This window comes from Falco naumanni, chromosome 5 (genome assembly GCF_017639655.2).
Source record: "Falco naumanni isolate bFalNau1 chromosome 5, bFalNau1.pat, whole genome shotgun sequence".
NCBI classification, from domain to species: Eukaryota; Metazoa; Chordata; class Aves; order Falconiformes; family Falconidae; genus Falco; species Falco naumanni.
The window spans coordinates 46,819,244-46,832,187 of record NC_054058.1 but is presented as its reverse complement, the minus strand read 5'-3'; the positions used below and the strand labels follow the sequence as shown (position 1 = coordinate 46,832,187).

At 36.8% G+C, this 12,944-nt stretch overlaps 1 protein-coding gene across 7 annotated transcripts in view; it reads left to right on the top strand.

Moving 5' to 3' along the window:
- ANKS1B (ankyrin repeat and sterile alpha motif domain containing 1B) overlaps positions 1-12,944 on the top strand; it is a 441,782-nt gene that overhangs the window by 282,731 nt on the left and 146,107 nt on the right. For all 7 annotated transcript variants that reach the window (XM_040595970.1, XM_040595966.1, XM_040595969.1 and 4 more), the window contains exon 17: positions 714-866. In XM_040595970.1, the coding sequence (XP_040451904.1) occupies positions 714-866 (153 nt within the window). The remainder of the gene's footprint in view (positions 1-713; positions 867-12,944) is intronic.

The window sequence follows — 12,944 nt, the reverse complement described above, 5'->3', positions numbered from 1 at the left end:
TATGCTTTCTGTGATGATGTTGCTATATAAATGCAAGTAATACGCTTCTGTGTATGTCATTTTGTCAATTCCATTCCAATAATATTTGGTTCAATTGTCCAATCTTAAGCAAATTTTGAGACAGAGCAATCTAAAATGTTAAATTTCCAGGAGTTCCATAAAAAATATGACCAGGTGGAGGAAAGAGACTTTTTTAAACATCCCCTGAGGAAGGAAAAATATAGTGCAACTTCAACCATTATGAAATATCTGGTAACCTAGTAGGAGAGGTAAATTAGGAATAATAAAACCAAGGCAATATGTTTCACTTGCAGTCTGATACCAGAAGATACATTCCTCAGACTAATTTTTTCTCCTTCTATGAAATCTTAGTGCAAATCTGACATTTTTGTGCAGTCGGGATACTAATAATGTCTCTTTCACCCTTTTGCCTTCCCTCACTTAATGGATTCTCTGATGTCTCATAAGAACTGAACTCCAGCTACAGTCTTAATATACTCTGGTTTAAAAGGCAAACATCTATAAGAATCCATTGAAAATTTAAGTTTTATTAGTGCTTTTGCTCATAGAATTGCTTCATGTACTAATCATTAAAAGAATGTTGATCAGAGAATAAGATCACTCTGACCCAAATAAAATAATACACATAACTGCTGTTCTGGAAAACATTTAATGAGTATCATCAGTAATTCTTACATGTTCTTGTTTTTCAGATGAAGCAGATCGGTCATGATGGCTACAACCCCACATCTGTAGCTGAATGGCTGGATTCCATTGAACTGGGTGACTATACCAAATCCTTTCTAATTAATGGCTATACATCGATGGACCTTGTGAAAAAAATCTGGGAGATTGAATTAATTAATGTAAGTTGATCAATTTATAGCAGTAGTTCCTCCTAAATATGTTACAGTACTTGTCCTTACATATCAAAGAGAAAAAACAAAAGCGAATTGCACTACAAATACTGTCATCAAGTACTGTCACTGATTACAGCTTTAATGCTTATACCTGGGTTGACTGTACTGTTTGCTTCCATTTGCTTTGCCATTGTCTTTAGCGTAGTATTCAATCAGCATGGTTGTGTCTGCCTTCAGGATGCTGAATGACATTTAAGAATGTATTTTGGCAGTTTAGGGCTGCAAAGCATAAATCTTTGCTTTTAAAGTGCATAGCAACAGTACTTCTTGTAAAGATACTTACAGTTCACTTTTCCACATGCTTTAGCTAAATTAAACATAAAATAAAGAAGACATAAATATAGTTAATAAGTTATGCTAAAGGAAGAAAATATTTTATTTAATAATCACTTTTATTTGAAACTTTATTCGCATGTATCAGTTAGATTAGATGCCCACATATGGGCAATGAAAAACTTAATGTGGACTGCACTGCAGAGTAATTTGGAATGAGATGAAATTTGCACTGTTACAGTGAAGACATTGACAGTACAACTTTGCCAGTGGGATTCTCATGTAAGTTATGCATCTGAAACTGAGTTGTTTCCTTTTATAAAAGAGAGATGATTATAGCTTTGGATCTGCTGTGGCTTTTGCAATCAACTGTGTTGTCAGTTTATCTGAACTTTAGGGCTATCTCTCCATGCAGAAAAGACCAGTATCATATTTTATTGGCTCTTCACAGACAAAAGGCTGTGCTTTTCCTTACATTATAGGAGATACTGCATCTTTGCCTCTAATTAGTACCTAACTCCCAGAACAGTCAAAGGGCTACCAGTAACCATAAGCAATCAAGCATAAGATAAAGCATCTGATACAGCTTTATACCGGGAAACAGTTTCCAGTGTGTCCCAGGCTGGAGAAATTGAGAACATAATGATAGTGTGAAGCTGTGTTTCAACACAGTAACTTGTGCATGATGCGCAAGCAGGTATAGCCCAATACCAGCATTTAAAGGAAAGGGGGGAAAAAAAAAAATCAAAAAGAAAAAAAAAAGGTGGTATTTCATATTACCTGGAAGACAAAACCATTGCATGTTAGAATTTCATTTCTTGCTGTCACATTAATTGTAATGTTGACTAGCACAAAAATGTAGAAGAGTAAAGACCAAACCCTTACATGTTATGTCTGTTGTATTCAATGTATGTTGTAGGTGTATAATTGAAATCAGGATATGATTGATGCTATTATGGGTGTCTGCTGCTAAGCTATTTATAACAGATTCTTTTTTTCTGTAAGTGGCTGGAATTTTAATAACTGGGGACCCTTTGCTCCAGAAGCTAATATAGATTAACAGCTAGCAATGAGGAAAAAACTGGAAGACTGTACTCATGTTGGTTTTGTAACTTAATTTTGCATCCCAAACATTTTGCCACAATCAATTCAGAAACAAATTACCCTTTAGCTCCCCCAAGTGGATCATTAAAACCTCATTAGAGGCTTGTGGTTTGATTCCAAAGGGAAGTACCTGCACTGCAGTTAAGAATACACTTCTGTAAAATCAGTATAAACCAGACCAGTATATATTCCTCTAATTTTAAAGCTTAATGTCATGTTCTTTTTGAAGGCCTGCACCTCTTGGGAAAACACTCCCTTTTGCCATGAGTTGCAAAAAAAAGCTGTTAAATAGTTGTTTAAGTATTTGTATAGATACAGATACCTATAGAGATAAATATTTCTCCCACATGATGTAATGTTGGATTATATTGCTCAAGAGCATAGCAAATAAAAAAGTTTTACATTCTCAGAATTTCTATTTTAGTGCAGTCAGTATATATTTGATTCCCACCAATCAGTAGTAGCTAACTATAATGATATAATGTTCACTGAGAAAATATGTAGCTTAGAAAAGTATTTACTGTTATTTTGCTGTTTCAATTGAGGGGAATCTTTCAGAAATGGACAAGAAATTGGTTTGAAATATTGTGCAGTCTGGCAGAACAAGATACTTATCCCTGACAAGCAAGCCTGCTGCCTGAAATCAATTTCAGAGGTCTCATTTCCCATTCAGGTGATGGCAAACAAGAACTTACTACAGAAAGTTTTTCATAAAGGAATGCATAAAGGTCACAGCCACTAACTCTGGAATAGGACTCCTATCTTGAGTAGGTCAGAATGCAGGTACTTGAAAAATAAGAAGAAAAACAGACTCAACATCCTGGGAAGAATTCAGAGTACCCTTGGTATGGAGGCTCTTGGTGTTTAAGTTATAGATGGAGCAAGAAGTTTCATTTGCACTTATGCCAAATACACAATAAAAATGTATCAAAGGCTACAGATATGGTAACTTTTGTCATTTTAGCCATCATTTTAAACAGGTGCAGCCACTGAATTTGACATAAAAGCCATTCCTGTTTTGGTGCAAGAAATCCCTTAGTTCATATTTGGTGCTTCTTCTGTTAAGCCATTGGGTAATCATCCATGGCTTCTGAAGGGTTAGAAACAGATTTGAAAATAGAGATAATATCTTCTGTTAGGTAAACTAGCATAGCTGAAAGGACAGAGGAGAGAAGGGGTCATTTAATTTTTCACAAGTCCTTCTTTACATCTTAAAAAATGAAAATTCTTTACTATTTTCTTTCTACACTTTTTGTGATCATTAACCTACATGCCTGTTGATGAATTTCATGAAGCTTTAGATTTTTTCTCCTAGATGTAAACTAGTAACAAGGTCATCCTTTATCATAATGTGTCTTAATATACTATTTGAGTATTACTTGTCACATGACTCTGAACTTCCATGTATGATGCTGACCAGGATACTTTTCTTCTACTAATCTGTTCAATTAAATTATTAAAGCAAACTGATCATTTTTTGAAAGACAGAAAAAAGAAAGCACATTCTGAAAGTCTCCCTGCAGCTGAATGAAGCTAGCCTCCCTAAATTCCCTTTATAAACTGTAAAGTATGGTTAAAGAAAGGATCAGCCAGAAGGTGATTCAGAATGGTTAAATTATGGTTAATTATCTGGATTGCTTCCGAGGGAACTTTGTCTCTCCTTACTGGCACACAGAGGTGCTGAGATTAGCTTTAGTGCGAGTGTTGATCTGCTTGAAGGTAGAAAGGCTCTGGACAGGCTGGGTCGATGGGCCAAAGCCAGTCGTGTGACATTCACCAAGGCTAAGCGCTGGGTCCTGCACTTGGGTCATAACAATGCCATGCAGCACTACCTGCTTAGGGGAGCGTGGCTGGAAATCTGCCTGGTGGGAAGGGACCTGGGGGTGTTGGTCAGCAGCTGCCTGAACATGAGCCAGCAGTGTGCCCAGGTGGCCAAGAAGGCCAACAGCATCATGGCTTGCACCAGAAGCAGTGTGGCCAGCAGGGCCAGGGCAGTGATCATCCCCCTGTACTCAGCCCTGGTAAGGCCGCATCTTGAATCCAGTGTTCAGTTTTGGGCCCCTCACTGCAAGAAGGACACAGGTGCTGGAGCGTGTCCAGAGACGGGCAGTGAACCTGGTGAAGGATCCAGAGAACAAATCCTATGAAGAGTGGCTGAGGGAACTGGGGTTGTTTAGTCTGGAGAAAAGGAGGCTGGGGGGAGACATTATCACTCTTGACAACTACCTGAAAGGAGGCTGTAGCCAGGTGGGTGTCAGTCTCTTTTCCCAAGTAGCAAGTGCTAAGATGAGAGAAAATGGCCTCAAGTTGCACCAGGGGAGGTTTAGATGGGATATTAGGAAAAAATTTCTTCACTGAAAAGGTTATCAAGCACTGGAACAGGCTGCGTGGGGAAGTGGTTGAGTCACCATCCCTGGAGGTAGATGTGTAGATGTGGCACTGAGAGACATGGTTTAGGGGCAAACTTGGCAGCCTTAGGTGTGTATAGTTGGACTCAATGACCTTAAAAGTCTTTTACAACCTAAATGATTCTGTGATTCTATGATTCTATGGTTCCATGATTACAGTTAACCTTTGTGAGTTACCTCTTACTCCCATAGGACACTGGAATGAGCAGAGCTTTTAATCTTCTTATCTACCTAAAAAAAAACCCTGTTCTTACTCTATTTCCAACACTTTTTAAACATCCTTGGAAGTTACCATCTAGGCAAGCACATTTAAAAGAAACTGCGAGGAGAATACCAAGCATACGAGAGGGGGAGAAGGTCTAGGACACCAGTAGTAAAGGCCAACTTCCCTCAGCTTCTCTGGTTCTTCAGCTACCTTATTGGCATTAAGAAACAAATTTAATACGCTTTTTCCTGCAATTTGTTGCGAATTACTCTAGCAAGGTAATGTCTGCTCTATCTTAAGTACTAGTTTCTTTCAGACTTTAGGTATACATATATAGTGTGCGTGTTTCTTTAAGTACAAACAAGCAGCAGTTACTTAAAGCATTTGAATTGGAAGAGTCATTTTAAAAGTTATTCGTGTTTCTTGCAAGCTCCCACCAGCATTCTCAGTCCTTTTTTAACAAGCCAGCTTTGAAATTTAGATTCTGTTTTACTAATTCATTTATCATTTAGATCAAGAATTTTCCCAGATCCATTTGCTTCATTATTTTCTCATGTTTGAGCTTCCTGGGAAGATTTGTTCTTATTTCCTTTTGCTGGGATTGTAAGTATTCAGAATGCCTTCTCCCAGGATTGGCTTTCCCAATGCTTCTGGTTTTGTCTCCCAGGTTTCTTGGCTCATTAGAGAGATCAGATTCTGTACCCAAATTCAGATATCATTTATATGACTCTGTAGCTACATGGAACTTTTCTGAAATAGATATAATCTGCTGAAAAAAAAAGTCCGCTATGTTCTGAAATCCCCTAATTCATCCAAAGTGTGCACCTGTGCTTTAAAGTATAAATGTTCTTCTACATGACTAATCATATTATTCTTGTCTGTTATACTGTATTACTTATGTAACCCTCCCCCTCGGGGAGTCACTCTGTTCAGGGAACTTTCACCAAAAAGATTCTTCAGGCAAGATATAAACAGCTTAAAAGCACAAAGCTAGTTATTTATCGTCTAACACACACAATACATTGTAGGACTAATGAACTAGGCATTAAATCAACCCCCACCAAATGAGTCACTAAGTCTAATGGGCAAATAGTCATCACTCAGGTAGGGGGGGGCTCGCCTCTGTTGCTCCCTGGAACAGGCTGATCTATGATGTTGCTGAGTTGCTGTCTTCTGATTTCCCTTTTTTTCCTTGGGATTTTATACCTTTTCATGTGAGTGCTATTATGCTTGAATCCTTGAGGTGCCAGTTTCCCCTGTCCCAACAATCTTACGTCTCCAACTTTACCTTTCTTACCTCGCATGCTTCCACCCTGTGCACTCTCTCACAGTTCCTTCTCATGCCCTAGCAATTTTCTCAGAAGAAAACTGAGAATGGTTGCACAGCTGTGCTGTGCTGAAACGAGGCCTTGAATCACAGATAGCCAAACTCCTGGGAGAAGGGTTACATGTAAGTGGCCTGGTTTACGTTTCTTCTCAACTAGTTTATCCTGCATTGTGAGCTTTTGTTTCTGTACATCCATCTTTCACATGGATGATTCAGTCTTTGTCTTCTGTGAAATTAATGTTTACCAGATGTTTTCTTGAACTCAATTACTGTCCAGATTTTCAGGTTTTGGGGAAGTGTTTTTGATACTTTCTCACAAATTGCATTCCTGGTTCACTTTAGGATATAATGATTGCTGTTCAGGATCACATCAAAGATACTAGAAAGATAAAATAGCTACCAATGGACTGCCTTCCATTAGTTTATGAATAAACACTTTGGACTCTCTACAACATCACTGACATGTTCCACAATTTATTATTTACTGTGTGAAAAAGTGATTGTTTAATTTTATTTAAAGCTGCTACATGATTCACTGCAGTCTACTAGATTTTGTACTGCAGGAGTGAAAGAGCATGAAAATGGCCACGCTGAAACAGATCAGAGGCTCTACACAGCCCACTGTGATGTCTATAAAAATGACCCTAAATAGATGGCCAGGGAAGGCTACATGGATAGGACAAGCATATTGTGAGTTATCTGCGTAGCATTTTTCTTATCATTAATATTTTTTGGCTTAGGGACTTCTTGAATTGGGCCAGTTCTTCCCAAGTGGTCCTTGTCTTTTTTTACCTCAAATGATTTATTATCGTCATTGAGTTTTGTGATCTTAATGCTAGTCTTCTTTCCTACAGAATTTATAAATATACTGAACAGCAGAGGTCCATTCACAGATCACTTCAGGAACTCACTGGAAACCTTCTTCCACTCTGAAAGCTACAGTTTCCTGGTTTGACCAGCTATTTATCCATGAAAGAACCCTTTCTTATGGCTTAATACCATGACTTTTTTGGGGGGGGGGGGGGGGGGGGGGGTGTCTTAAAAGGCCTTTAAGAGTGGATTCATCAAAAGACTTCAGAAATCCAGGCAAACAAGCAGACCGTCAACCTTCTCTACATATTTTTTGAGTGTTTCAGAGAACACCAATAGTCTTTTGAGGTGTGAGGTGCCTTTACATGCAGTCACTTTAACTCTTCCTGGTTATATTTATCCATGTGTCCACTACTAGCATGCATTATTAAATTCCTACTGATTTGCCTGGGAAAGGCTGAGAGGCCAATATTTTCATGAATCTTCCATGAAATTCTTCAAAAATTGGCATCAATTATGTCATGCTCAGGTCATCAGATAAGAAGAAGGTTTTAGGGGGAAAATTACACATCATTGCTAGCAATTCAGGAAGTTCATCCTTGAATTCCTTCTCTATCTCTTTTGTGCTGTAGTTCATTATACACGCTTCTATCATTTCTCCTTTTAGCCATCTCATTTGCAAACTGAAGAGCCTTAGTCCATTTAGCCATATCATACTTCCAGAAATCCTTGTTCTGTATCTTTATAGTACTTCTCTGTACAGCTCCAACATGCAGAATGCCAGCCGTGTCTAATTTCAGAGTTACTTTATACATACTTAGTTTGAGCCTATAGCTCTAATAGAAACCACTGTATTAGTTCTGAAAACTCTCATGAGTCCTTAGCCAACTAATGCACCTACGATGTCAGTACAACTTACAGTCTCTGCTTAAAGAACATCAAAATGGACCACATACTACATTCAGATTCCTTGACCAGGTTAGTGTCTACCTTACCAGCCTTTCCATCTGCTCCAGCAAAGCAGACAGCAACCTCACAGCTTGACTGGGTAATACATACCAAATGGATATATTTTGTACAGTGCTCACTTGACAGCTTAATTTCCCATGCTCCATAGCATGAAAAGATGTCTTTTTCTTAGGAGGGCTGTCCTTCAGATTCTGTTTGAGAAATTACTCTGCAACTCTTCTTCTCTTGTTACTTCTTAATTTTTAAAGTGTGCCACTTTGCAGTTGCGGGTTTTGAAGAGGAATGAAATACTACATCTCAGTAACATATTTTCAGACATTGCAACTGCAAACCTGCAGTTCCTGTTCCTTTTCCTCTCTACCTCAGAGCCTAAGCTAGATTTCAGATCACTGAAAAGAATTAAGAGTGCTTGGAGCCACCATCCTTTCTAATCTCCCAGAGATACTGCTGACTGATAAAAATGCCCATAGCTCTGCCGGTAGTTGCTTTCTAAATGGCTCCAACAATTCTGATAATCAGAAGAACTTTCAAGACCATGAGTCTGCGTTAGCAATCAGCTGTGGGATCTCAAGTTATTGGGTAGTGGTAAAAATAACTTCTATAGTTGTTGAGTTTAGAAAAATCTCTGTATGACCTTCTTTGTTCGCTCTTTCCAAACATCCAGGAGCATATTATTAGTGTACTTGATTAAGAAAGTACTTGAAGTTAATTATGTGAACAAATACTTTTAAAACAGCCATGCACACATGTGTGTATGTATGTATTTATATATAAATGTGTATAATTGAACATAAAGAATTCACCAAGCTAAGTGATGGATTATCACATTTCTAATGCAAATGCCACTTCTGTAGAGACAACCGTGTTGATGTACTTGTGCAAAACTAGAAGCCTTGTATTTCACAGTTTCTAGGTAACGTAAAATGCTTGAGAATGTTTCTGATATCCTGCAAAAACAAATGTGCCGGTTGTACTGAGGAAGAGATATTTCTAGCCTTTGAATTTTTTATGGGAATTTTTAAAATTCTCTGCCAGGCAGACTGAACTTTGGGTCTTCTCCCTCATTAGTAAAGTAGTAGTCTATATATAAGATACATTAAGACATTTAAGTAAATCTTGTGTACTACTGTATGGGGGGTGGGGTGGGGTGGTGTTACATAACTACACGTTTTTAAATGCTTATTGCACAACCTTGACTGGTGTGAGGAAATATGAAAGAAACTTTCAATATCAAATTCTTTGGCTCTTCTGTTTACAAAACTACCCTAATTAATATAAATAATAGGACCAAATATTAAACATTTTTTGACAACAGGATCTTATAAGTTTCTGTATTTCAAATCAAATACTCTGAAGATGGGTCTGGAACTGAATAGCTTTCATTATGATGCATTATTTCTTCATGAGGTAAGACGTATATGGATTTGCTCAGTTGCTTCTACATTAGAACGATGCTGCAAATTACATTGATGTGTCAGCTGCTACAGTTGTAAATACAAAGGATAACTCTCTAAATGACTCTATTTCCCTTTGAAATGGGATCAGTAGGTTCATTGCATGTACAGGAAAAGTTATGTGATATAAAAATAGCAAATTTTTTCCTTTCACAATAGTTGCATAGATTTCATCCAGGGCACCCACAAAGGTCTCAAAAGGGTTTCAATAATGCACATCTTCGTTTCTTTTGCAAGAATTAAATTTTTACCTGTTGCAATCATACAGTAAATTTGTTCCATTGGATCTTGCATTTGAAAATTATTCTTTTTTCAGTCAGATTCTTTATGTTTTAAATACTGGTAGCAGCTCCATCAGTCAGTTCCTAAAAGAATGTGGATGTTACTGATCATTTAGAAACTGTTACGTTGTCATATTGCAGTGGCTGTTTCTAGAATTCTCATTCCTCAACAAATACATGTGCTAGTATTGTAACTTCATAACATGTTTAACTTTTAGGTACGGTTTCTGTATGTAACATTTTGCATAGGTGGTAATCACATAGCCTTTGAGTGATTTGATGTGCAAAGTTCCATCTTTTCCTTATGGTAATGGAAAATACTTTTTAAATGCATCATCCTCTTTCCTCTATACTGTTACTTAAAAAAGATCAGGACACACCATAAACCACGACGACTTCTTCAAACCATCCACTCTGCCTCTTACCACTCCCACCTTGGATCGTGACAGTGCTCAGACTAAGGAGAAGTGGGAGGAAAAACATTTCTTTTAGTTAAAATACAGTACTGTATTCAGTTTACAATACAACATGGTAAAGAAAGAAAGAGAAAACATTTGCACTGTGAACATTCTCAAAGCATGTATTTTTTGGTAGCATAATGATCCTTTTGTAATCCATCTGGTATCATTTTGCACTAGAGTTTATTTAAATAGAAGACATTATATAAGTACTTTGAAATAATTTCCCTAATTGTGTATTTATATTTCCTTCTATTATGGCAATAATAAAAAAAGAGTGTTTTCTGATGAAAAAGTGATAGTAAAATAACCATGTTTGATGAGTAAATCTAGCCATTGAAATTTGCCGATTTTTGTCAGTTTCCCATTTCCTTCCTTTATTTTTAAATGTAAGGATTTTAGTAATATCAAAATGGTATTATTTATCACTTTTACCTCTTTTCTGAAGTAAATCTTTGCTCTTATGTTAGAATTCTTAAAAACAGAGCCTTTTTCCCCTTCTTTTTCTCTTTTTTCTTTCCTTCTGCCCCACGCTCTCTCTTCAAAACAAATTATAATCAGGTAGTGATTGGCAGCAATTTTTAGCACTAATAATCAAAGCTGAGCAGTTTTAGCACCTATTGTGTTCCACCTGCAGGATCATTTTCTTGTCCTATAACACACTAGGTAGCACAAATGATTGATTTAATAAAAAAATTATCTTGCATTATAAAGCAGCCTATTCTGCCTAGTGCTGGGGAGGGTACTGTCTCTGAAGTATCCTAACAAAACCACTCTCCATTCATGCAGCAAATAAATTGCCTTATCATCTGATTTTCTGTCTAAAATCTTAGTAATCTATAAGTAGGTTCATATTTCAAGTTTCAGAATGTGTTCTCCTTTCCAGGGAGTACAGCAGAAGCAGCCCAATGCAAGACTTTTATTTCCTTTAAAAAAGCTAGGAAATAACCTCTCCTCCCAGCCCACAAGTTCTCTGCAAAAACAGGTGAAATAAATAGTCACTAAATATTTTGTTGTCCTAGGCAACAACTTGTTCTGCCTTCAGTAGCTTAGAAAAGCCCTAGACAAAGAGTTGTATTCTACCAGCTTAACATTTTCAGTGCTGGTGAGCCAGCAAGAAAATTGGATTTCTGTTTTAAAATAATGTCCCTTTACAGATCCTTTAATCTGAGATTAATTTAAAAATTTTATGTACATCCTATTTTGAATGTGGAGTCCCAAACCTGCAGTCTTAGGATAGCATCCTTCATTACAGTAATAATTGTAGATTATAGTAAAAAGTAGTTCCTCTAAAATAATTTCATTATGATTTAATTTTTCTTTTCTAGACAGTATTTGTGCTAGTTTTGCTGAAATAAATTGCTTGTTTTGAATGCCTGCATTTGCTGCCCCCAAAACCTACCTCACATAGTTCTATCTTATGGCTTTTTAAAACAGATTATGTCAATTGAAGGTCAGTGAAAAATACCTGAAGTTCATGGTAGATAAGAACAAAGAGGAACACAGTGATGTTAATGTTGTAAAGCAATACTTTACTTTGAAGAAATTTGCAGTGATAAAAATCATAAAGAAGTATCCTCTGTGAAGAAATAAAGCTGCAGAATTTATTACATAATGTTATCAAGGACTGCAGTACTATTTTGATTCTTTTAAAAGAACACTCTGTTTTTCAACTCACTCTCCCGTTCAACAGTGTGCAAGGCAGAAATCATTCCTCTTTAAAATGTTTTAAATCTCATTTTTTTTTACGTCTGTGTACTCGTTGCTTTATAGGATATTGTAAGGAGTTGGTATTTCCAATAAAAATCCCCAAGAGTGTATCAGTTCTTGACTAGCATAATTTCTCTTCTGTTCACAGCCGGGTTTAGTAGTTAAAGGTATAGAGGACTGAATGGCAGTCATTTTAGCTATAAGGTTGTTGAAGATCAGAAACATCTTCCCTGTACATCAGATTTTGTAACATTCTCAGGTGTAAAAGCAAGTGCAATGCTGTGCTATATAGACCTATCAGAGTGATTAGTGTGCCAGAAATAGGACAGCAGCATTATCACAGGTCTTCTGCCTGATTCTTCTTTCTCACATTGTTCAGAGCTAGCTTGGACATGCCTACAATCTGCTGCATTTGTATTGTACAGATGCAGTCCTGGATGTCAAAAAAGAGTGAAAAAAGGCATAATGAGATTATTAATAGAAGTAAGGTCAGAATTTTTGCACACAATGAAAATGAGGGGAAGTAAACAGTTATAAAAGGTTCTGTTGCAGCCTACAGCTAATAGAGGTTGAGTCCTTCAAGTCATCTTCAAGGATTTTGTCCTTCATTTTTAACTTTCAAAGGAATAAGGTTTCAGTCACTTTTCATAAAGGGCAATTCAAAATTCTAATAGCTAGTGGTGCCGAACAACCTTTCATATCCAGTCTGTGTTATTTCAAAATTATATAACATTATCTCCAGTTACCAATTTTCTACAGATGTAAATAACATATTGGCGGCCCCAGTGTTTACACCGCTGAAACAGTTCTTGACAGATATTTGTGATCCCTTTCATAATGATCAAGTCATTGCAAGGTTATCTACATTTAACTCCTGATTTATATTCCTACCTCAGTTTGTACTTTTTCTTATTCATTACTTATTTTAAAGACTGTTCTTCATATCATGTAGAGATCTTAAAAATGCGGTATTCATCCAAAAGTAGTATGTTGTATGGATTTGAATTCACTGGTGTAATTTGAAA